This window comes from Rhinolophus sinicus, linkage group LG03, assembly GCF_036562045.2.
Source record: "Rhinolophus sinicus isolate RSC01 linkage group LG03, ASM3656204v1, whole genome shotgun sequence".
Taxonomy (NCBI): Eukaryota; Metazoa; Chordata; class Mammalia; order Chiroptera; family Rhinolophidae; genus Rhinolophus; species Rhinolophus sinicus.
In genome coordinates this window covers 73,427,430-73,451,650 of record NC_133753.1, presented here as the reverse complement: position 1 = coordinate 73,451,650, position 24,221 = coordinate 73,427,430, and the positions used below count along the sequence as shown (strand labels likewise).

At 41.3% G+C, this 24,221-nt stretch overlaps 1 protein-coding gene across 2 annotated transcripts in view; it reads left to right on the top strand.

The window, feature by feature from the left end:
• Nucleotides 1–21,367, top strand: part of STXBP6 (syntaxin binding protein 6) — a 236,163-nt gene extending 214,796 nt beyond the window's left edge. For both annotated transcript variants that reach the window (XM_074328106.1, XM_019718447.2), the window contains exons 5-6: nt 12,493–12,650; nt 18,259–21,367. In XM_074328106.1, coding sequence (XP_074184207.1) covers nt 12,493–12,650; nt 18,259–18,282 — 182 coding nt within the window. In that variant the 3' untranslated portion in view covers nt 18,283–21,367. The remainder of the gene's footprint in view (nt 1–12,492; nt 12,651–18,258) is intronic.
• Nucleotides 21,368–24,221: the final 2,854 nt, after the last annotated feature.

Here is a 24,221-nt window from a genome sequence, read left to right as displayed (position 1 = left end):
CCTTCCCCCTTATCCTCTGATTACCACTGTTGTCTGTGTCTATGATTTTTTGTTTCTTTATTTGTTTGTTTTGTTCCTTTGCTGCCTTCAGTTTTATATCCCCCATATCTTGAGATTATTATGCTAAAGGAAATAAGTCAGAAAATGTTGAGAACCATACGACTTCACTGATATGTGCAATAGCTTCTTAAATGTTCTGTTTTCTTTCTTGCTCCTGTTCACAAACTATAGCCAGAATCAGAATTTCAGAAATGATCTCAGTCCACGTCACCCCTGTTTTAAAACCCTGCAGTGGCTTCTAGTTGCATTTTATGTCATTCCCGTGGTCTGTAAGCCCCCACGTAATCCGAGTCCTGCTTCTCTCTCCAGTGTCTTCACATCACAGCTTAAATGTTGCCTCTTCAGACAGGTCTTCATCACTGATGCTAAGTCAGTCACCCTCCCCTTTAATTCACTATCACAACATTTGTTTGTTAACTGCCTGGCAGTTTTTAAATGAAATATATGGGTGTATACACACACACACACACACACACAATTATACACCTACACATGTATTGTTTTAACCTATACACAGTCTACCTCTTGTTTCTAGACTGTAAGCTCCTTGCCTAGCATGCAGTGGGGACTGTGGGGGCAGGGAGCATGTCTGTTTTATCTGCGACTGTGTTCCCAGCCTGCTGCTGGGCCTGCAGCAAAAACATAGATGGCGAGAAAACATTTCAATTAATAAACAAACAAAGCAGCAGAGAAATTTGAAAAAGGTGGAATGACACCCGATAAGTATGAATTACCAGTTGTCAAAGAAGGAAAGGGCCTCACAGATTGAGTAACCAGAGTGTACAAAGGCTCAAAAGTGTACAAAGAAAAGAGATGATACATTTGAGGATATTGATTATATTCCTTGAAAACTGTTGGGATTTTTTTGCATGGAGAGGAAACACTTTTATTTTCAGTTTCATGCTCAGTTTATTCAATAGTTCTACTAAACAAAACTTGGAAAATCAACTTTCCTTAAACTTTTAAACATTGTTTACCAAACTTAGTTCATTAAATTCCTTTAAACAATTTAAACTCCAAACTACAATTGAATAGGACCGATTATGTTGAATATTTTAGATACTTTAAATGGACAAAACATAAAAAAAAGTTATAACACTTAAAAGAATGTTATATTTTAACATGTTATGAACTAGCAACACTATGGGTTTAATTTACGTCTTTATTATTTCTTCTTCATAGACCCTCCAAACGTAATTGAAATGCTTATTGTCATATGTCCTGAGTCTAGAGGAATTGAGTTGTCAAACAATTAGTTTCTGGTGGGAGCACAGGCCTGGTTTCTCTCCCAACGTGATTCAAACCCCAGTCCCTGGATATCTCACTGGGTCCTTTTTATAGCTGAACTTGATGTTTTACGTCAGTAGCACTATTTCCACACGTGGTTTTTACAGGGGTCCAGCTTTTCAACTTGATGGGTTTTCTCCCAGAACCGTGTGTCATTTGTTTGCTTGGCCAGCATTACATAATCCGCTACTATGCCATTATTACACATTGACCTGCTTTGTTAGCGTTATTGGAAACATACAAATGCCTTATTAGTACCTTATAATTTATCTAGAGGTTTCTTCACTAACAGATGCGATCTAGTCTGAACAGATAGCCAACTTCTAAAGAAGAAAAAGCACTCCCTACCCTAGAATGCATCCTTGCCACTCCTTTTATTAATGGTTATGTTTGACCATTGATGCTCATCAGTCCTCTCTGGAATGGTTTCTACTCTTTCTGAAACTCTTGTTTACTGACAGTTTCCTGTATTTACCCATTGCTTCTCACACAGATAGAAATCAATCCTACTTTTATATATAGGAAAACACTTAGGAGAAACAAAATACTCAAATATTTTAATACTCCTTCTTAAAATCAATAAAAATATTCTTTACTTCTTAAAATCAATAAACTAAAGCAATTATAGTCTATCTTGTTTTCTACTTCAACTTCATTTTTGTATATTTATATTAAGTCATCATTAACAAGTTATGGCTTCCACAAAGTTATATAAAATTATAATTATCGTATAATTACATGTTATTTTATTACAATATATGATTATGCAATTATATATTATAATCATAATTACTATCATCTTCATTGTTATAGCTTTTATTATCATTGATGTTCTGAATATCACAATTTGTTCAATGGAACCTCCTTTAAACTGGCTTCTTTTTCCTTTTAGCACTATCCCTACCATCTTTGAAGGGATCCTGGTTTTCTGTCAATAATAAGGTATTCCAGACCTGTCTGAGTTTTCCTTGTCCCAAGTCATGGAATCTGCTGCTTTCCAAAGAACTTTGCTTTCTCCCAGCAGAAAACAGTGAGACACCAAAGTCTGAGTTCTAGGTTTGCATTTGAATGCTAATGTTGTAAAAAAAAAAAAAAAAAAAAAAAGAAAGAAAGAGAGGAGAGGAGAGGAGAGGAGAGGAGAGGAGAGGAGAGGAGAGGAGAGGAGAGGAGAGAAAAGAAAGAAATGAAGGGCTATTGCTAATGTTTGGACACCCTTAGAGACAGACCTGGATACAGTGTTCTTTATCAAGCTTTTTATTCCCACTGATTTTTTCCAAATGTATTAATCATGCGCTGTACTCTGCCTATAGTAAGTAGCTGACAAAAAGCATTTTTCTACAATTTGTCAAGAAACAATGAGGCAATAGAGATTAAAGTCTGTGGGGGGTGGCAAGTGAGTAGCTTGGCTCTAGATCAGGAAGGATCTTCTGTAGTTTGTTGTGTTGTATTGTGGGTGAGCCAACACAGGGTTGAGACAAGAAAGGGGCGTGATCAGGTCAGTGGTATGGGAAGAGGATGATGTCTTAGAGAACAGACACCAGTGGCAGGGAAACTGCAAGGCTGCTGTGCTGGTCCAGTATACCCAGCGGGGACTAGGACTGGAGCAGAGGGCTGAGTGAAGAGCCCTCGCTGAGCTAAGTGCCCGGGCTGCACGAACACTTGGCTGTGGGATGTGACAGAGGTCAGAGTTGACGGTGAATTGAGTGTCATGTAGTGGGTGGACAGAAGGGCCATTAGCTAACACAGGGAATTCAGGAGGAAGAGGTCGGATGGGGGTGGCAGGGAAAGAGTGGGTTAATATGAAGGTAAAATTTGAGAAGCAGAAAAGTATAGACAGTGTCTGGCCCATGTTTATTCTACAATCAATGTGCAGAATAAAGCAGATAGCACTACTAATGCAGTCTGTATTGAGCTCACACTGCACTACTAACACTATGCTAAGTATATATTTCATTTAATTCCAACAAAAAAAAAATCTATGAAAAATAGGCACTGTTTCTTATCACCATTAAGCCAATGAGAAAACATAGGCTCAGAGAGATGAAGTAATTTACCTGAGGTCACACAGCTAGTATTTGGCAAAGACAGACCCAAACCCAGACCTTTCTGACCTCATACTCCTAAGAAAGGAATTAAACTGACAGGAAGTATTCCTGACAAAGTGATGGTGGGAATCAAGAAATAGTGTGTGATAGAAACCCAGGGAAAGAGCAGTTTTTTAAAAAGAGTGTTTCAGGTGTCCGGTTGGCTCAGTTGGTTAGAGCGCAGTGCTCTTTCTAACACCAAGGTCGCCGGTTCGATTCCCACATGGGCCAGTGTGCTGTGCTCTCCAAAACTAGATTGAAAACAACTTGGCTTGGAGCTGATGGGACCTGGAAAAACACACCATTCCCCAATATTCCCCAATAAAAATTAAAAAGAAAAAAAAAAAGAGTGGTCCAGTGGCCAAGTGGAAGTAAAACTTAAAAGAGGCAATGGACTTGATAGGTCATTAATGAGACTGAGAGGCAATGTCAGTAGAGCGATGTGGGAGCCACTTCGCAGCAAGTTCAAAGTGATTGGGAAGTACGAGAGGTCACAGTCAGAGTAGACTCTTCCTTCAAGAATGTTTATGGTGAATGCGAGTAGGGAAAGGAAGATGAGCTAAAATGGAAAGCTTAACAGAAAGACTCTTTAGTGCCAGAAAACTGAAGTTTGTGTCTCCAATAATGGCTAAGTTTGAGTGGCTACTATGTGCCAGACACTGTTCTAAGTAGCCCACTTGTACATTACCTCATTTATTCCTCACAGCAACCATATGAGGTAGGTACTAGACCAACCCTCATCACCTGTGAGGCAACAGACTGAAGTACATAGGGGGTGAGTCATTGGTTCAAGGTCATATGGCTAATAAGTAACAGGCTCCACATGTTGAACAGAATTCGTTTTAGCCACTAGAATTGTAAAAGGTTTTCAGATTGTATATATCAGGACTTGAAAGTATAGTTATTAAAGCAAAAGTCACTAGCTTACAACTGTGAGGTGTGTAAATGTCTACTACATTGCTTTATACACCCGAAACATTTTTTTAAAAAAAGAACTTTGGGGTCAACTCTTGGCTTCTATGTATTTGACTTTTTTAGATTCTACATGTAAGTGAGATCATGTAGGTTTTTTTCCTTTCTGTGTCTGGCTACCATAGGCAGGGATGTGGGGGAAATGGAGAGATGCTGGTCCAAGCGTACAAAGTTGAAGTTTTGTAGGATGAATAAATCTAGAGATCGAATGCACAGCATGATGACTATAGTTAATAATACTGTATTTAACACTGGAAATTTGCTAAAAGAGTAGATTTCAAAGGCTCTCACCACAAAAAAAGAAAAAAAAAAAGAAATGGTAGCTGCGAGGAGATGCATTGTTAATTAGCGTGGTTATAGTAATCGTTTTATTATGTAGTATAGGCACATCGAATCATCATGTTATAATCCTTAAATGTATACAATTTTTATTTAAAAATAATAAAAAAGAACTTTGGGGTCAAGATCTGGGTGATTTGGGGTAAGCCACTTTACCTCCCTGAGCACTCGTATCCTCAGCTGTAAAATAGGGTAGCACCTGCACGCAGTAGCCAGGCGGTGAATAGTTTCTGTGAGTATCTGACTCACTGCATCTGTGCCCAACTTGGCGTAACAACTCTTCTTTTTAAAGGCTTGCTGTAACCTGGATTTGTAACAGAATTTATCTGATTAGTACCACAAAAGTATGAGTGAAATTTAACCTTTTGAGAAAATCTTCATCTTATAAGGGGGTCCTAGACGTTGTCCAACATTGAAGTGCAGCGGTGTGATTAGTATTGATTAGTCCATGTAATGTTGAAAGAGCTTGGTAATTTACCCATGCTCACAGATCATTAATGGAGCCTGTGACTTCAGAACCAACTTGTTTCACCAGATACGTCTTTGCATTTAATCACTCTGTTTGTAGACAGGGAAGTTCACATCATCATTATTATTTTAATTATTGTTCATTTGTAAAACGATTAGTGCAAGTCACAGCACTAAGCAGAACCTCCTTAGAAGCATCACGATTACCATGAGCAAGGGTGGAGGTACGCGCTCATCTCAGGAAGCAGAACAGTTTGTAAATGGTTCAGAGTGGCTTTAGAACTGAGAAGGGACCCCGGGGTCATGGAACCAGGTTTCCGTGAGACTTTTCTTTTATTTTACTGATATGTCCTCTAATGGTAGGGACGCTTAGCAATGAAGATTGGAAGTAGAAAAAGGAAAGGAAAATCTTGGTTGAATCCCATAGATTTCTATCCAATAAAATTAATTTGAATGTCAATAATACTGGTTACTAATACGTTTACCTTATGTCTAACTGGGAAATGGTTTTGCTAAGAAAATTAATACCATAGATGAGACTAGGATAGGGATTATTTAATCTGCTCAAAGAGTGAATTATTATTGAACACTTTGGGCATATGATATGGGAGTTACTAACATTCCTAACCTATTAACAGATTTAATGTAATAGCTCTCCCAGCCAATTTTTGAGTTGATTGTAGTAGAACCCAAATCCATTTATATATACACTTGTTTTCTCCTCTAAGTTAGTTTAGATAGATGGGACTTGTACAATTATTCTTAAGTGGTTAATTGATTATGGAAGAGAAATAGTTCAAGCAAAACTATTAACAGATTTCATTTTAAAAGAGTGCTCTGAAATGAGCGTGTTTACTCAGTATAGATTGGCATACATTTATTTATCAATCATTTATTTTTAGATGATTTTTCCGCTATCTTTTTCCTCAAACAGGATGAGTATTTTGCATTTCAAATATCTACATATGTATTTGATATAGGAAGTAGCTGCTGAAAATTCTATTTAAATTGCCTCTTTACTAGCTATAGAATTAGGCACTTTGATTACCAAGATACAACCTGAAGTCTAGGATGACCAAAAGAAATTATGCTGATATTTGAGCTATGGACATGTTTTGTGTACTTGTAATAATCTGTCCTCCTCTTTTTTCTCTTTTGTTGTTACTTGTTAATATATTTTACTCTTTCCCCCTCATTTTTCTACACATTTAAGTATTTTTTGTGTTTTTAAACAGTGACTGAATACAATGTTATAGCTTTATCTCAAGTTGCTCTCTCAAAGTCTTCTGAATCATTTAGAATAAAAGATGCCAGCATATATATTTTTAAAAACACATGTTGAATGGAACTTCTGTGAATGCAGCATCAATGAAGTAAGAATGGTCTCTGCTGTACTCTCCAGAGACTATAATTCAAAAGGTAGTCCATTTTATTTACTGTGTTTGAGAGCCTCTTCTCAGACTGCATGAATAAATTTGGGTATTAATATGCTTCCTGTCTATTTAGAGAGAATTACTGTTCTATCTGCCTTAGGAGATCGTTTTATTTCTAGATTTAACTCAGCGTGATATGATAGGCCCCAACTTTTGAGTCAGGCATCCTATTTACAAAGCATGCCTTGATTTAATGAGTATATGTTCAGTTCCCTCTCTAAGCCACACACTGAGCTACACACAGCAGGTACACAAGACATCTAAGAAGTGTCTTCTGAGAGCCTCAGGACACTTAGCCACAAGACAGAAAGACGTGAGAGACACAAGCAATGACACTGGGTGGGACTGTGCCATTTTCCCAAAGTTCCTAGAGAGCAAATGTGGTTTTAGGGAGGTAGAAGGACACACATGCGTTCAGCACCTCCAGGCTCTTTATTTACATGTTCGTCTTCATTTCCACCACAGCCACATGAGGTGGATGGCATGACTCTCATTTCACAGATGAGGGCATTGAAGATCAGAGAAGATAAATCACTCCCTCAAAGTCATTCTGACAGTTGTTGCAACGTAACTGAGCCTGGCACGTAGTATGCATTCAAATGAATAGTTCTGAATGTTGAACAAATCTTTCAGGGAAGCAATTTTCAGCATGCACCATGAGCCTCAAAAATGTATATGTCCTTTGAACCAGTTTCACCTCTAGGAATTTTCAGAGCTGTAGGCAAAGATTGTGTGTGTGTGTGTGTGTGTGTGTGTGTGTGTGTGTGTGCACGTGCACACATGCACACGCACGTGTGAGTAAGTGCAAGAAGGTAACTGCAACCTCTTTTTAAAAAGTAAGACTTTTGGAAACACACCAAATACCGAAATGGGTAATAACTGAATAAGTTACAATAATGTAGTGTGGCCATTATAAACAGTATTTTCAAACAATTTTTTGTGACATGGGAAGGTACCCACAATGGGATATAGAACTAAATAGGTACAGTATGATCTCAACCATGTTTTAGAAAAGCATATTCAGAAAAATTGCTATGATAAAATGTACCATGAATGTAAATTGTGGTTATCTCCAACCAACTGAATATTACATGATTTTATTGCCTTTTTTTGGTACTCTGTATTCTCAATTTTCTACAGTAAGTTTTTTAACTTATAATAAGAACAGGATGTTTTGTCTTGTATTATTATGATTTTTTTTTTTTTTTTGGCTTTTAAATGTACATTTAAATCCAGTGCTTATAGAACGAGGGCTAAAAGCTTCAGTATTATTATGATTTTAAGAAATTCGTTAGGAACTACTATACTGAAGTCTTATTCCATAGAGTCAATGCAGACTGTGTCATTAATCTCAGTACAAGAAAATTCCCATGGGGAGCCAATTAACACAGTGAGTAAGAGAACTGGCTGTGGAGCTGGACTTCCTGGGTTCAACACTTAGCTCTGCTATGCATTTGCTGTGTAATCCTTAGCACATTGCTAAACGTCTCTACATTTGCTTCTCCCATCTACAAAAATGGGATTGATGATATGCCCATCACGTAAGGTTGTTGTGAAGAGCAGATTTTAGTCAGTGCCTAGAAATAGTAAACATTCAGGCAACTGTCACTTTTGTATTGGATTTATTAAGCTATTTAACTTCTGTTATTTTTATACCTCACAGTTGTTTATTTTAAGGCTAGTAACAACAATCTTTTTAGTAAACTCCCCTTTTACTTTTGCTATAGCAAAAATATTTCCTTTTTTACATTTTGTTGTTGACTGAATTCATTAGTCTTGACACAATCTCTAAAGGAGCTGATTAACTTCACTAAACACAGACTAATAAACCCTTTGTTATTTGGCAAATTTAGAATTTCAGGACTTAGTTAGGTCATGTGACAGCATCAATTGTGTGTCCAACTTTCTGCTAAGGCACGAAGAAATCATAAGAGGGATAATATATCCTTCCTGCCTCTAAGTCAACCAATATTTTTTAAATGTCTACTGTGTGCCATGTATTGGGAATACAGAAGTGAGAAAGACAGTTTCTGCCATCAAGAAGTTCACACTATATATCCAACAATTATATGCAGGTAAATAAATATACAATTTGAAACAGACACAAGATAATGTGTTTGTTGTATTGAGGACCGGAACAGGTAGGATGGGCTAGACATGACAAGGTTTCCTTGGAAAGAGGTCTGAAGTGTGTTGACGCACTTAGGAGTGAGTGGGAGACTAAGATGAGAAGCAGAGTTCCAGACAGAGGTAACGGTAAGTACAAAGGCATATAGGTAAAATAAATATGGCACATGTCCCATCTGTGAAGATGTAGGTACTTTGGCAAGGCGTGGGAGTAGGGAATGCAAGGTAGGAGGGAAAATGGATTGGGTCCTGAGAGTGAGCGGAGAGAAGCAGAGCACAAGTCTCTGTTTTATCTTGAAGTAGTGGGGGGTGGTGACCGATTTTCCTTTTAAAAACTTTACTATAGAAATGTGGAAGGTGGACCAGAAGAGGTGTGGGGACAGTTAGACAAAAGGTGGTCACTGTAACTCTGAAGACTGGAGGGAATGGATCAATGCGAGACAGTGAGGACAGCAGAGGGCAGAGAGCTGTGTAGGGGGTGACCTTTAGTTGGATGGGGTAAAAGTGAGGGTGTAATCTAGACTGGATTCCCACACTTCTGAATTGAAGAGCTGGACAGATAGTGGGGTTAGTCACTGAGCAGGGGACCCCAAAGGAAAAACAGGTGTGAAGGGAAAGGTAATGGAGCCAGGTTTAGACATACTGATTTCAAGATGACTTCAAGATGGCCAAGGATGGAATCCTGGAATTACAGCATCTGAAGAGGATCCCAGAGAGAAGAAAGTAAGCAAGCAGGAAGCCTAAGTCAAGAGGGGAAAATTCAAGATTTAGAGAATGGTCACGCAAGTGAAGTGGTACCCTCATGGAATTTATAATCCCTCTGGGAAGTCATTGCATCTACAGGTGAAGAATGAGGTAGAAGTGTATCCCATGACTGTATTTGATGACATGCCCAAAAAGGATAGAGACAGTTCTCTCAGAGTTGAGGCAAAGGAAAGAATGGAATTGTCCTAAAGCTTGATAAAGGTTATAGGACTTTTCACTGGGCCTGAAATATGGGTAGAATTGAAACCAGGAGAGGTCATTTCAGCTGAGGCAATGAGATTTGTTCAAGTCCATCCTGATGCCTGGAAATCACTAAAGATGGATTTTCTATTGACAGTGGTCAGCAGTGTGATCTTTGAATAGTGAAGACAGCCTCTGGTTCCCTCTTTTAATTATAACATTTGGTTCTCTTTTAATTATAATGACTATTGGTTAAATAGTATCATATAAAGCCAGGGCAGTGTTACCTGATATCATGTACAAGGTTACATTTAAGGAAGTCATGACAAGAAAGCAGTATGGTTTATGCATAGCAGGTTCATTTGAGAAGCACAGATGTGTCTAAACTTTTTTTTATTTAATTAAAGTTTATTGGGGTGACAATTGTTAGTAAAGTTACATAGATTTCAGATGTACAATTCTGTATTACATCATCTATAAATTCCATTGTGTATTCACCACCCAGAGTAAGGTCTCCTTCCATCATCATATATTTGATCCCCTTTACCCTCATCTACCACCCCCCTCCCCTCTTACCCTCTGGTAACCACTAAACTGTTGTCTGTGTCTATGAGTTTTTGTTTCTCATTTGTTTGTCTTGTTCTTTAAACTTTGAGACTATCACGAGGGTCAATTCCAGTGAGAAAAGACAAGTCCTGGTTATATACCCTCTTAATTTTATGAGAGCTAATCCTGAAATCCCTTTGCTTTAATGCAGACATTCCTAGCTGTGAAGTTGCAGGTTCCCTGTCCCATCTTATCCCTAGCCTCTGGTGGCCAAGCTGTGGGGAGGTAGAAAAAAGAAGGAAAGGGAGGAGATTTTCTTAGGTCCTCCCCCCACTCCTGTGCACCTTCCAGTGCCGTCTCCATCTTCCTATTGCATCGCATCGCTCTCTTCCTCCTTGAGAGCCCCTGACTTGCAATGCAGCATGGGCAATAACTCTTCATTTACCAAGAGGAATGCCTTGAGGGCAGAAACAGTCAGGCATGACCTTGGGAAATAACCTGTCAAAACCTGTCTGTGCTAGTCTGCTCACAATTCTGGCATAGTGATTGCTTCCCAGGACTGACACCATATCTGCAAAGAGGAAGGTGCAGACTAAGGAAACATCATTGGAAAACCAGGTTCTCATGGTAGCCATGTCACATCTCTAGTGACATAATCTTGTGCAAGCCACTTAACCTCAACTAGCCTCAGCCTTCTCAGTAGAATTTTCATGGCAATCAAATGAGATAATATTTGTGAAGGTGCTTTATGATTGCAAAATGCTATTCAAATGATGGGCAGTGGTGATAAGCTGTCATCACAGTCATGAGTATGATGTGAAAGCAAAGCAGACCAAGATTCCTCCTCCTAAATCTGTTCTGAAGCCCTAGACTTTCCATTCCAACCGTTGCATTCAACCAGGTTTCTCCAGAGCCTCGTCTCCTCTGGTCCCTGTTAATCTGTGTCAATTTGTCTTGGCTGGTTATAACTGCTTGATGCAACTGACTAATAATACTAAATTAACCCCATTCTCCTTCCTTTAGTGCATAGTGGAAGCCCTTGAAATCTACCCTAAAAAAGAAACATGGTAAACATTTTATGAAGTGCTTCCTCTGAGCCAGCCCCTTTCTTTCTTTGCCTGACATTCTTTTCCACAAACCACAGACTGTTCCCACAGAGGAGAAATTAGGAAACCTTTGCAGCTGAGACCAGAGGAAATTACGTTCTATTAAAAGCTGTCTGTGGCTAGATATATCCATCCCAGGTACAAAGTTAAATGATGTAATAAACTTATTCAAAGAGATAAAGCTATTACATAAAATGCCATTAAATATCTTCCACTCAGTGTTAACAAAATACAGCTATAAATTTCCTTTTGTTGTCATTTTGCGAGTTGCTCGTTCTCAGTGAGTGAGGCATGTGTCAGTTCTTCCCTGTTGAATTCTGTTTCCCAGTCCTGGCACAAAGGATATCAGGGATACACAAGCCTTTGAAACATGATGGTTTTCAAGTTTCTCATGTCATCCCTCATGAATCTCGGATGCTAAGTTTCTTCTTGGACTGGTTCACTGTTTCCTACCTGCTGGCCAAGTGAGGTGCTGAGGCCCCATATTTCACATACTAGAGATCAGAGGCAAGGGACCCAACCAACCAAACCACAGCTCAGGATTCAAGGGTGGGAGCTGATACATCTACTCTGGAGGTTGACTCAGAGCTTCTTACCTGGAGCCATACATTTAGGGATGAAGCACTAAAAAGGAAGAGTTGAAAGGAATATGGAGCATTATATCTGGAAAAGTCCTGCCCCCAGTTTTCCTGTGGTTATTCACCTAAATCCCAAGTCAAGAGGAAATGCATGTAACATCCAGATACACCTCATTGAACTTGCCTACATCTCTGAACTTGTCAGAATTTCCATTCACCTTTGCAAGCCAAGAACTAAACCCAGGTGGACCCGGTTCTTTCAAGCCTCCCCAAGCAGAATGCCAGGAGAATGGACTTGAGTGGTGTGTTGGTGAGGATGTGAAAGAAGCTTTCAGTATTTACCCAGGACCTGCCGGGTCAATGAGTGTTCTTCCTACAAGCGAGTCAGTCAGACCCAACCAGAAGAAAGGTTGACTTGATTCCTAGACCCCCGAGGGCTTTCTATAGTGTGCCCAGCCTTGCTCTTACAGGGTGCTCACCCCTGGCAGGGGTCCGTCACTGTAGGTCAGTCAAGCCAGCTTCTGATACTGTTGCTGTCCTCCTTCAGGAAACAGCATCCTTCATTCAGCAGCCGATAGCGTGACCAGTGCCGTACAGAAAGCGAGCCAGGCCTTGAACGAGCGTGGGGAGCGACTAGGCCGAGCAGAGGAGAAGACAGAGGACATGAAGAACAGCGCCCAGCAGTTTGCAGAAACTGCACACAAGGTGGGTCCTGCAGGATGGCAGAGGTCTCAGCTGTGGGTCATCAGGGAGCTTCAGTGCCAAGAAACTTTATTTCAGTATGTTTTCCATGATGGCAGATACAAAATCAAGCCTTTTCCCCCCACTTTGTACAATTTCCATCTGCTACTTAGAAAGTACCAGAGTCATGAAAGATTCCTTCCTGTACCTGTTTCTTTGCATGTCTCCTGTCTGATGTCTACATCCCCATCTCTGACCTTAGACCTTTGGACCATCTTTAATTCCTGCCCAGAAGTTTAAGGCTCAGGTTTCAGGGAACAGTATGGGGGCAGGGAAGAGGTGAGGTCCCAGAATATCCCTCCTCCCTTGGCCAGTGCTTGAAAGAAGACTTTGGGTTGCTCATGCTTACTTTTCCTTACTGTCCCTTTCCGGTCATGAGCTCAGCATCCTGTGTTCTTTTCACTATTTGAAAAGCAAGCTCTAGTTCCAGGGTATAGCACACCCTCTACCCTAGTCTCCCCTCTGCGAAGGGCTGCAGACCTCTAAGGCTGACATGACTAGTGCAGAGCTGCCTGCATGGTTCCCTCCCACCTGTGAACCCAGAGAAAAGCATTTCCCACGTGACTGTGACCATGAGTCCACACATCCACTTTCACACACTTCTAAGAATACACCTTTCAGAAGGGGAAGGGGGAGTTTTTATTGGCAGCCAGCCCTCTAAGCAAGTCACAAACCAAAGGGAAGAGAGCCCTGTCGGTCAGGCGATAAAGAGGATTTACTGCTGTTCTTGTGCTTCAGATCAAAGGGCAGTTCTTCTCTGGCTAGTGATTCACATTTAGGTTTCCAGAAACAACTTCCGCTGATAACTGTTGGCATCTCGGACTCATGGTCTGGCCCTACTGATACACTCTTCAGGTGACCTTTGGGGGAGTGGGGGCAAATTAATTTGCTTCAACAGAAAACCCCACTTCTGTTGAGGAAACAAAAGTGCACCACCTGAAAAATAACAAGAAATATCTCCCCGGCTGAGCCAAGCTGGCCTCTCCCAGAGCTCAGGCTCGGGCCAGACTGCGGATCCAAATCCGAGTGGATGCTTCCTGCTTTCCCTTCCTGCATCCCCTTTGCACAGACCTGTCTCACTACGTCATCAGTTCTCTCTCAGGACAGGGTCTTACTGCACTGCTGCTTTGGGCGCCCATTGGGGGACCCAGATCTGTCTGAAACTGCAGGCAGCCCTGCTGGAGGCCATAGCCTCTGCTTGCCATGGTTGTTGCAGAGGGAACAAGATGGCATCCCTTTGTCCCTCCTTCAGCCTTCATTATACAAAAATAGTGATGAGGTGGGAATGGTAGGATTCCATCCCCAACTTCATTTATGAAAAACAGTAACTCTAGTGACTTAAATGGGGGATGGACAGAGGAAGTCTGGTGAAACATTTCAGTGTTGATTTGGGAAGAAGAAGCCTAAAGGGAATCATTTGTCATTGTCTTCAGGTCTGGGAAGTGTGATCACACAGGCAGTTCTCTTTCATGCCTTACCAGAACTGAGCAATCAATGGTGCACTGACAAAATTCTGCTAAAAACAAGAGCTCCAGTTAATGATTAAACCGTAAACCAGGTTACCAAGGAAGTCTGTGAAATCGCTCTTCCTAAGATGGAGTAGACAATGCCTGGAGGTCATCCATGTAGGCGTCCCCCTCAGAGGAGCTTGTGCAAACACTGCACTGGACAACCTAACCAGATGGCCAGAATTCTGTTTCCCTGATACTGTGGCAAAGTTTGCTAAGTAGTTGGGAAGGCAGTATGGTATGATAGTTAAGACCTTGTGATTGATTTACCACCTCGGTGACCTTGGGCACGTGCTTAATTTCTCTATGCCCCAGTTTCCTCATCGGTAAAATATGCCTGATTAATAATAGTACATATCTTCTAGGGTATTGAGAGAATTGATTGAATTCAAACCTATAAATCTATTAGCACTATGCCTGGCACATATAAATCTAAATTAATATCAGTCACAATTATTTTCATAGAAATAGTTTCTGCTGAACCTACCCTATTCAGTCACATAAGGAACACAGTTGGGGTGGATGGGGGCTTGCAGAAATGTGATTGAACATCCTAACACAGGGATGGGAGGGGTTGGAGGGGAAGATGTTGTGCCCTCCAAAAGGGGTGGGAGGGCCTTCTGCTAAATGCTGATGCTTTCTAAACACAGAGCAGCCCTTGAAACAGGATCCATCCACCAAAGGCAAAGGGGCCTTATGCTTTGACCAATAGGAGGATCGCTGCCAGCCAGTGAATTCTTCTCCTGTAGGTGTTCTGAGAGGGAGGGGGAGGAGCTGCTAGTGTCTCTTAGTGCGTTCAAGGGAGTGTGAGAGAGACACTGTCAGAGCCAGACTTGTCATTTTTTTAAAACTGGGATATGTGTTTATGAATCACCAACATTGGCAGAACTCCTAATGAGGAGACTGACCTCTTTAGAGAAGGTGTGGCTATTTTCCCAGCGACTAGGACTTCCTGGTTTGAACCCACTGGTGTAGGCTGACCATGAAGAAGTCTTTCACTGGCCGAGCCCCCACCAGGCCTGCTGGTGAGGAGACAGTTCAGAGATGGAAGCCAGGCCTTCTGCTCCCCCCACACAAACGTGGCTGTGTTGACTTATAAAGAATGGGCTAGCCTCAGTGCACATGTTAGAGCCCTGAACAGAGAATATCAATTCCAGGTGACAGTTCTTCCATGTTTCCTGGTTGCAAGGGCATGTAACTTCAGCTAGAGAGTATGGCCCACCTTTCTAGATTGCAGTAGAAAAGAATCTCCCACTTTCTAACTTTCCCCAGGACTCCTGCAATGATCCAGGTATGTTAGTGAGTGGATCACCTTTACATGACCCTGCCATCAAAATATGTGGGCGCTTGTCTCCTGTAGAGCAGATGGAAAATGCTCCTGCACCCCCACTCCCCTAGCTCAGTTCAGCCTGGCTTGAGGAAGCGTGGTTCCTTCCTGAGCTGTGGGCTTGGCACAGTCTCAACCCCTAGGAAAGTGCAACTCAGCCACTGAGCAGGCCTGCTCACTTTCCCCTGCCCCAAAAAGCACAGCGCTGCAGTGTGTGCGGCACTCTGCCACCCGCCACAGGCGGTGAGTCAGCAGGCGAGAGCAGGACCCACATGTAGGCATCCTCAGATGACATTTCTCCCTGAAAGGGACAGTGAGCTCCCCTGGTCTGCACAAGCCCACATTTGTGGGGGAGGGAGTAGGAAGTGGCATTTCTCTCACTGGCCCGGAATGGCTGCCTCTATCCTGGCTCTGTGTGCTTCCTTTGGGTCTCTGAGGCAGAAAGGACCTCAAGAGTCCAGGCCTCTTAAAGAATCCCCTCAGTATGATTAATGATTTATTATCATTGTTATTATTATTGTTATTAAGGTGAAGTAGTTTACACAGCTTTGAAAGAGAAAGCTTTCCATGAGATATTAAGAAAACAAAATGGATCAAAAGGAAATTTTAAACTCCTCTTCTGTGGGAACTCTGAGTTCTAAATTGATCCATAAGCATTTGAGTTGGAGATGATATTTATAGACATGAGGTACAGAGCACTTGTGACTTTAAAGCTCAAGGTCATACAACAGATTTGTAGCAGGGAAGCAACAGTACCCAGCCTTCCATATTCTAAAGCTCTTAACACCCATGGAATTAAAATAAAAATAAAAATAAAACACTTAGGTAGCATGGAAATGATTCCACTTTCTGCAAAAATACCTCAAACAGCAGAATGTCTGATCCAGTTGTATTTCTGTGAAGCCGAGCTGGCCACACCCCGCCTGGCTGGGCCTCCCCTTCACGCCATTCCAGACGCACTGTAGTGGTAACCAGGGCCTGGCGTGAGCAGCAGTAACTGCTGAAGACTAATGACTGTGTGAATTGGCACAAGCCCATGAGTTGAAGGTTAAGAGCTCAGTGAATAACAGGACAGCAGCACTGATCAAATATTTATGATTGTTATTCATTATGCACAACATTTAACAGCTCTGTGTTGATTTGAATGGTCCCCAGTGCTTAAATGATGCATAAAAACTTGAGACAGAGCAAGAAGTGGGGCCACACAGCAGAGGGGTTCCGGGTGTGGCCAGGGAGTGGGACAGATCTGAGGGAGAGCCCTGGCTCTGCCATTTCCACCTGCCATGTTTCCCAAACTACTAACTCTTTGAGGTCAGGAGTTACTCGTCAGCTCCACCCTTCGTGGCAAAAACGCACAGCACTTAGTGCACAGCTTGGACATACTCAGGACTTCACAAACACTGTGACAGTTCACTGGCGGTCTGTGTCAGCGCTGCAGACGGCCTGTGGAGGTCTTCACTTAGGCTGTCTTCACCAGGCAGAGGTGCCAGGAGCACCGTCAGCCGAGGTTTCCCAGGCAGAGATTAGTGTAGCAGCATGGGGCTAGGTCCACGTCCCCGCTCCATCACATGCTGACTCCGCCCCGCTGCACCAGCTTCTAGAGAAATGTTGGTGCCGCTTTTGGGGGTAGCCTAGCTGAGGTGGCAGCCCCAGGTTATAACTTCTTTGTTGAAGACATCAAGAAGGGGAAGAGGAGCCTAGGATTGCCCTGGGTTATGCTGGAGAAATGAACCACTGAAATCTTGGTGGAATCAGTGGGATTCCACTCGCTACTTCTTCAAGGGATCGGAACCTGGTCATGATGCCAATGACAGGGCTTTCTACAAAGTTACTGCCCACAGAGCATCTCCTGCTCTTTGCTCAAAACACATTGTCAAGCGCAGAACCCTGCCGCCTACCCCCTGTCACTCCCGCCCCAACCTCAGGGATGACTCCCTCATATCATCAGACTCTGGACACATGAGGAATTACAATTCAGCCTCAACTCGGCCTTCTCGTTCACCTCAGTGTATGAGCTCCATGGAAAGGATCTGGCTAAGGAAAGCAATGTCAGATTTTTATGTTCTGTACCTGCACACATTTCCTTACATATAATATCAGGGGTTCCAGCTGGGCCTGGGAAGCTGTTGAAGGATGCAGTGGTATTTGATGTTTCCGTTTATAAAGATCTAACATTTCAATATACCACATTTTCCAAATACCAGTGGGCGAGCAGTAAATCGAGGTCTGGGCTTGGTCTATTGTTCAGCCGTCATCCATAACACAGTTTAGTCAAGTGCCCTTGACTTGGTTGAATGTCCAGGCTGGATACTGAGTAGATTATTGCAGATGGTTTCTCTACAGTTGTTGGTATTTAATACTTTATGAGATGTCAGTAAATGCTTCCATCTGAGGAGTGTTGAGTTTCCTGGATAACTAGTCGCCTGGGAGCCCAGAGGCCATTGCTCTTCTACCCCCACCTGTTCCTAGGGTAGGTCACTCATTTTGCCTGTGCATGGGCTTTTCCGTGTGTTCCATCAGTGCAATGAAGGAACACCGCACAGCACTGTCCCGTTTCGTGAACAATGTGGGAGAACGCTGCACATTTACTAGACGCCACTGTGCATAGTAATGGTGCCATGGACCAGCAAGCAGAGTGTTGGCGCTGCTTCCTATCGTGGACGTAGGGAAGGAGTAGCACAGCGAATTCTCCCTGCGCTAATAACATCTTCCTGTTCTCGCACCTCTTTCTCCTTAGCTTGCCATGAAGCACAAATGTTGAAAAACTGCCTCTCCTGGTGACCTTCGTCAGAGAAATGGACGAGTTTGTTCAGCAGTTTTTACAAGAATTCCGGACCTCCACTTGCTTCTTTTTTCCGATATATGGACATTTAGGTTTTTTGTTTTTTCTTTTCAGATGTTAATATGAAAGAAAAGATGTTGTGTTTATACATTTCCCTAATGATCCTGCTAAGAATGCTGCAGTAGCACCAGCTTCATTCTGGTTTGGTTTTCCCACTGTGTATATGTGTATGTTTATATGTGTTTTCCATTTTTTTTAGTTCTTTTTTTTTTTTTCTTGGTAGTTTGAATATGAAATTTGGACCAAATGACATACTGAGCTGGCATCATGTATTTCTTTTTCCTGATATTAAACAGGAAGACATTTTAATGTAGTGACATCAGATGTTATTGTTCCTGGTTGGAAATAAAAGTCAAGCAGTGATCCGTTTCACTCAGTCTCCTACCTACTCTTAATTTGAAGGTTAAGATTCTATCCCAAGACATAAGTCTGTATTATGGAAAACAATTGGATTTATCAGGGGAAACAGCATTCTTAGATTTTGCTTTTTATACAGTACTCTTTTGCATGAGCCATCACCAGCATTCAAACCAACAAATCAGAATCACAGATAGAAATCTCCATTCTGAGCTACAGTTCAAATACTTTTCGCTACTTGTTTCCAGGCTGATTATTTGGAATTATCATATGAAGGATAAAAAATTGAAATTAAAGGCCTAAGGGAAAAAAGCCTATTTAAAAACCTCTGTGCATTCATGGCTGCTTCTTTTGTCATTGTCTCAAATTCCAGTAGCTGGTATTGAAAAGAGCTTGGACTTTTTTAATCAAGAATTGATTTGACCAGATAAAGGTCTGTGTAAATTATACCAAAAGATACTACATTTAAAATCTTTTTTCTTTTCTTTTTACAAAGTGATGTCTACTTTAGGGACAGCCTCACAATGTCCTTGGGAAATGGCCTTTAGATTCTTAGTATCTGATTTTTGGAAGTTTTGATGTTATTATTGCTGCCTATTTATTTAATGTAATTTAAAGTGTGGGTTTCTTGACAAATTGTATTCCATGGCAATTGCAGCTTGCCAGCTCAGGCAGAAAGCAGCACAGTCATGAAGCCTTTACACTGCAGTCAGATTGAAAAATGTTGGTTCGCACACCTGATTTTGTATTACTCAAGATAGTGCTTGGGTGTAGAGTCTGGGAATTTGTTTCTTTGAGGGTTAAAATGCTAAATATAAAACCCATGCTTTGTCTTCTTGGAACAGGAGATAAGCTGCACGTACAGACACATTGCCAGCCTCCCACTGCAGCACATTGATTTTTAAGCTGCCAGAATCTTCAGGACGCTCTCTGTTCCTTCCTATCCATTGTGCCAGTTGAGTTCATGTGTGTTATAGCTTCTTACATAGCAATGTAAGATGACTTTTGGATTATTTATGCTGATTTGAATAGCTTAAGTTCTCCTGATACAGCATTCCCAGGAAGATGGAAAGTTGGGCTATTGGGGGGTAAAAATTACCTTAGAAAGTCCATATGAAAGGGAAAATGGAGTTTGCTGAAGAGATTTCTGAATCCTCTTAGGTAGATGATCCAATTCAAGAAAACTCTAAAATTTACATGGTAAACCATATAAGCTTACTACAATTTTAGTTTACTTTTCTTTTGGTGTCTATAAAGTTTAAAGAAACAAGAAACTCCCTATGTGGTGACTGCCATGAGAAACATTTATGATTTCTAAGAAAAGCCCAAAATATCACTCCAAATAGGTTTTGTTTGCAGACCTCAGTTCAAAACACACACACACACACACACAGAGAGAGAGAGAGAGAGAGAGAGAGAGAGAGATATTCATCTTCCCAACCAGGATTCTAGCTTCAGAGGTACATAGTTGGTATAAATAATTGAAAGGGTAAATCTAAAAACCCTGACAATAGGCCAAACTCAAAAATATGATCTGTTACCAACTATCTAACAACAGTGTTTGCAGAGCTGCTTCTAAAGTAGCAGAGGATGAGGTCATATGCATACTGTGAAATTGGAGATGCCTCCTCCCTGGTGGAATTCTGATAGTTACTCTTCATAAATATAAGTATTCCACATCTTGCCCTCTTTCTGCACTCTCTTTTTATCCTTTTAGACTGAAGTCTTATTGGAAATAGCCTGGATTAGAAGAAAGCCCATCTAAATATTTATTAGTTTCCTCTTTTGATATGCTTCCGGGCCAGGGTCATGCCCTTGACCTCCCAGTGTCAAAGTGTTACATAAGGCTCCTTCCTACAGAGAGGCCAGAACAGCCATCCCTGCCCTTCCTCGACCTCCTGACCTCTGCACGGGAGCCCTGTGACGACCTACGTGAAGTTCTTTGCTATCCTTTATGTAGAAGGTGCTGTGATACAAAATACTAATACAAGCTAACCAAGAAATAATTGCTAAAATGACTCACATTATTTGGGACCAATTCATTTGGTTGAACTTGCTAGAAGACATTTAATTGCTGTTTCATTTCTGCACTTCACAATGAGTTTTCAGGACATTACATTTCTGTGAAGGAAATTGTATTGACAACGCATAAAGAAAAGAAATTTACCGGTATTATCACTTCTTCCTGGAATGTAGCCGTAGTATTCTTCACTAGTATTATTAGATCTCTGTGTACAGGAAGTATACAGTTATTCAGGTTAATGTTTCATATTAAAGAATGTATTTGTAAACTGTAACAAGATCAGTAGTTAACTTTTTTTAAGCTCTCAAAAAATAAAGATATGTGTTAGACTTCAAATTACAGTGAAATCTGTCTTAATTCTACTTTGGTGGCTAGCAAAGGTTGTGCATTTATGTAAAAATATTTACAGAATGCCCTAAATATGGGGTATTAACGATAGATTTCTTTTTTAATTTTTAGAATTGTGACACTGCTGATGTCTATTGTACAGTTAGTAATTCTTCCGAAGTTCTCTAAGATGTCACATATAATTTTTGTTTCTTTCAGAGACAAGTAACACCTGCTCATGATTCACTATTACAGCAAAATCTAATTTTGTCATTAAATATTTTAACTGTGATGAAAGCTTGTCTCTCTCAGTTATTTGTGAAATCTATAAAACATTACCGAATAGGTAGGCATCATTGCGCTTTTGATGCTAATGGGAAGATCTTGTGTGCCTACAGGAGACCGAAGAACTAGGATTATTAGCATTGTGATAAAGTTGCTTAGCACTATGAGATTCTATGCAGCAAAAGTTCATTTTTTTCTTCTCATGGGTGAAGCAATTAAGCCGATTAATAGTTACCTTTCTGCTGATGTTAGTGATGGGCTCAACTAAAGTACTTATTAAAGCATGTGTTCTCATTCAGCAGACTACTTTCATATCCTGTTAAATTGGAAAGAGCACTTGGTCAAATTATGTTGATTTATTTTTATGGAAAAGCAAATGCAATTTATTGCATCGCCCCATTTATTTTCAGGGGAACTGACTTAGGTGACTACTGTGGCATAATAGCCATCTCTGGGTTGGCAGGGACACTATAGCAGTCAGGACTTTGAAATATTTCCTGGGAGAACTGCAAGTGGAAAGGAGGAATGCAGTCTCCACTTTTCAGAGAAAAGAAACGGATAGAGAGATAGTTTGGTTAGCTGAGGCCCCGGCCTTAACTTAATTATGTAGTTAAAGGTACCAGTTCTTGTGAACTAATTATAAACCAATTGCCTTGCAAAGATCTTTTGTTAATATAATTTTTATTAGCAATTACACTACAACCAACTCTCAGTTTTTATGGAAAGACTAATATAAGTGTTTTCAGAAAAATCAGCGGTGCCTTTTCCCCTTGCTCTCAATGAGAACATGCTTAGGGAAAATCTATAGACATCATAATCGTTCTCTGCTTAAACAAGTAGATTAAGGGTAAGGGTAGGATAGAGAAAAATACCAGAAATAAGTTTCAAAAAAATGCAAATATGTGAGTGTTATTGTTATCAAACCCCAATATGAGTCCGTATACCGGTGTACACTGGCCTAAAGAAATGCATGAGCAGGAGTTTGCAATGACAAAAGGAAGTAGTTTATTACAGAATTGGCCAATAGAAGCATGGGTGAACTCATGCTCTGAAAGACCCAACTCTGCGATGGCGTGTAGATTACAGATTATATAGGACAAAATCACAGGACACAGTGGGTTTAGTGGTTCGGGATCATATTAGGAGCTGTTTGGTCGGAGGTGATGTAAGGATAACAAATCATTTCTTCAGGTCTTGAGGACAGCCATGAGGTCAGCTGTGGTGTCCTTCTGTCTGGTTTCATGGGAAAGTAGCCAGGGGGTCGTTCCAACTTAGAGCTCAGGAGCTGAAACATAACTTAGGTCAAGATGTTGTCTGTAGCCTGTCAGAGGTCTGGACCCTGTGACCATTAGTTGGGTCCAAGCTATTGTCTTTTGCCTCAGAAATTAAGGATTATCAAGGGGAAAGGTTTGGTCCCTGAAGGATGTGTGTGTGTGGGTGTGTGTGTGTGTGAGAGAGAGAGAGAATAATAAAAAATGATTTCTAAAGCTATAGTCACAAATCAAATCAAAGTCATGAGGACCCTCAGTTTCATTATTTCCTATTGACATTGTCCTGTGTGCCTCTTCACCTGCCTTGGGCGAGCCTGGGAGGTAGCTGGACACACGTACACACACTCACATGTGCGTGCACACACCTGGAATCAAGAAAAGGACCTAGCTGTGCTCCTGGAAGCCCCCGAAGTCACTTTGTGGTATCTTCTTGCCCTTCTGGATATGGCTAGGCAGGTGACAGTATTTTCAGGGGTCAGTGAAACCGGAAAATGCCTCATGTGAGCCATTATCAGTGCATGAGAAATGTAGACTTGAGGCCTGAGAAATTCCTGGCTCATAGTTCCTAGAACTCAGAATTTCCTAAGTGTTGAGAATGGGAAAGGTGTCTTATGTTAATGAGCTGACTTTTGGAAAGCACCTAAGGATGGGTTTCTGGTTTCCAGTGGAACCAACCACATGATCAAAGGTTTGGAACTTTTAACCCCAGCACCCTCACACCTCCAGGGAGGGAACAGGGGCTGGAGGTTGAATCAGCCGCCATTGGCCAATGATTAATCAATCATGACCATGTGATAGAGTCTCCATAGAAACCAAAGAGGATGAGGTTCAGAGAGCTTCCAACACATGGAAGCTATGGGGAGAATGGGTGCCTGGAAAGGGCATGGGAGCTCTGAGCCCCTTCCACATACCTTGCCTGTGGATTTCTTCCATCTGGCTGTTCCTGAGTTACATCCTTTTGCAATAAACCAGTGATCTAGAAAGTAACATATGTCTCTGAGTTCTGTGAACCTTTCTCGCAAATTAATCAAACCCAAGGAGGGGTTGTAGGAACCTCTTATTTATAGCCAGTTGGTCAGAAGTACAGGTGACAACCTGAATTTACGATTCGTATTCTGAGTTGGAGGGGTTCACTCAAACCTCCAATCTGTGGCCATTTGGTCAGAAGCATAGGTAACCTTGGCTTGCATCTGGTATCTGAAATGTGTGTTGCGGGGAAGCAGTCTTGTAGGGCTGAACCCTTCCTTCACCTATGGAATCTGAGGCTATATCTCCAGTAGATAGTGTCAGAATTGAGTTCTCTGACACCCTGCTGGTATCTGAGAATTGTCTGTTGGTGTGCAGGAACAGTGCCCCCATGGTGGAATTGTGTCCAGGAACCCAATTTACCTCTGCACAAAGCAAGCCTCACTTTATTTCTCTAAATGTGAATGCGCTAACAGTCCTCTTTTAACAAGATTGTGCAAAAGATTGATTTTCTTTTGGTTTGCTTTTTGAAAATCCAGAAATTACACAGGAAAAGATGTTGTATAGCCAGAGCCAGCCTGACACAAAACTGATGTCCATTTATACCTCTCCCACCCCCAACCTTTTGA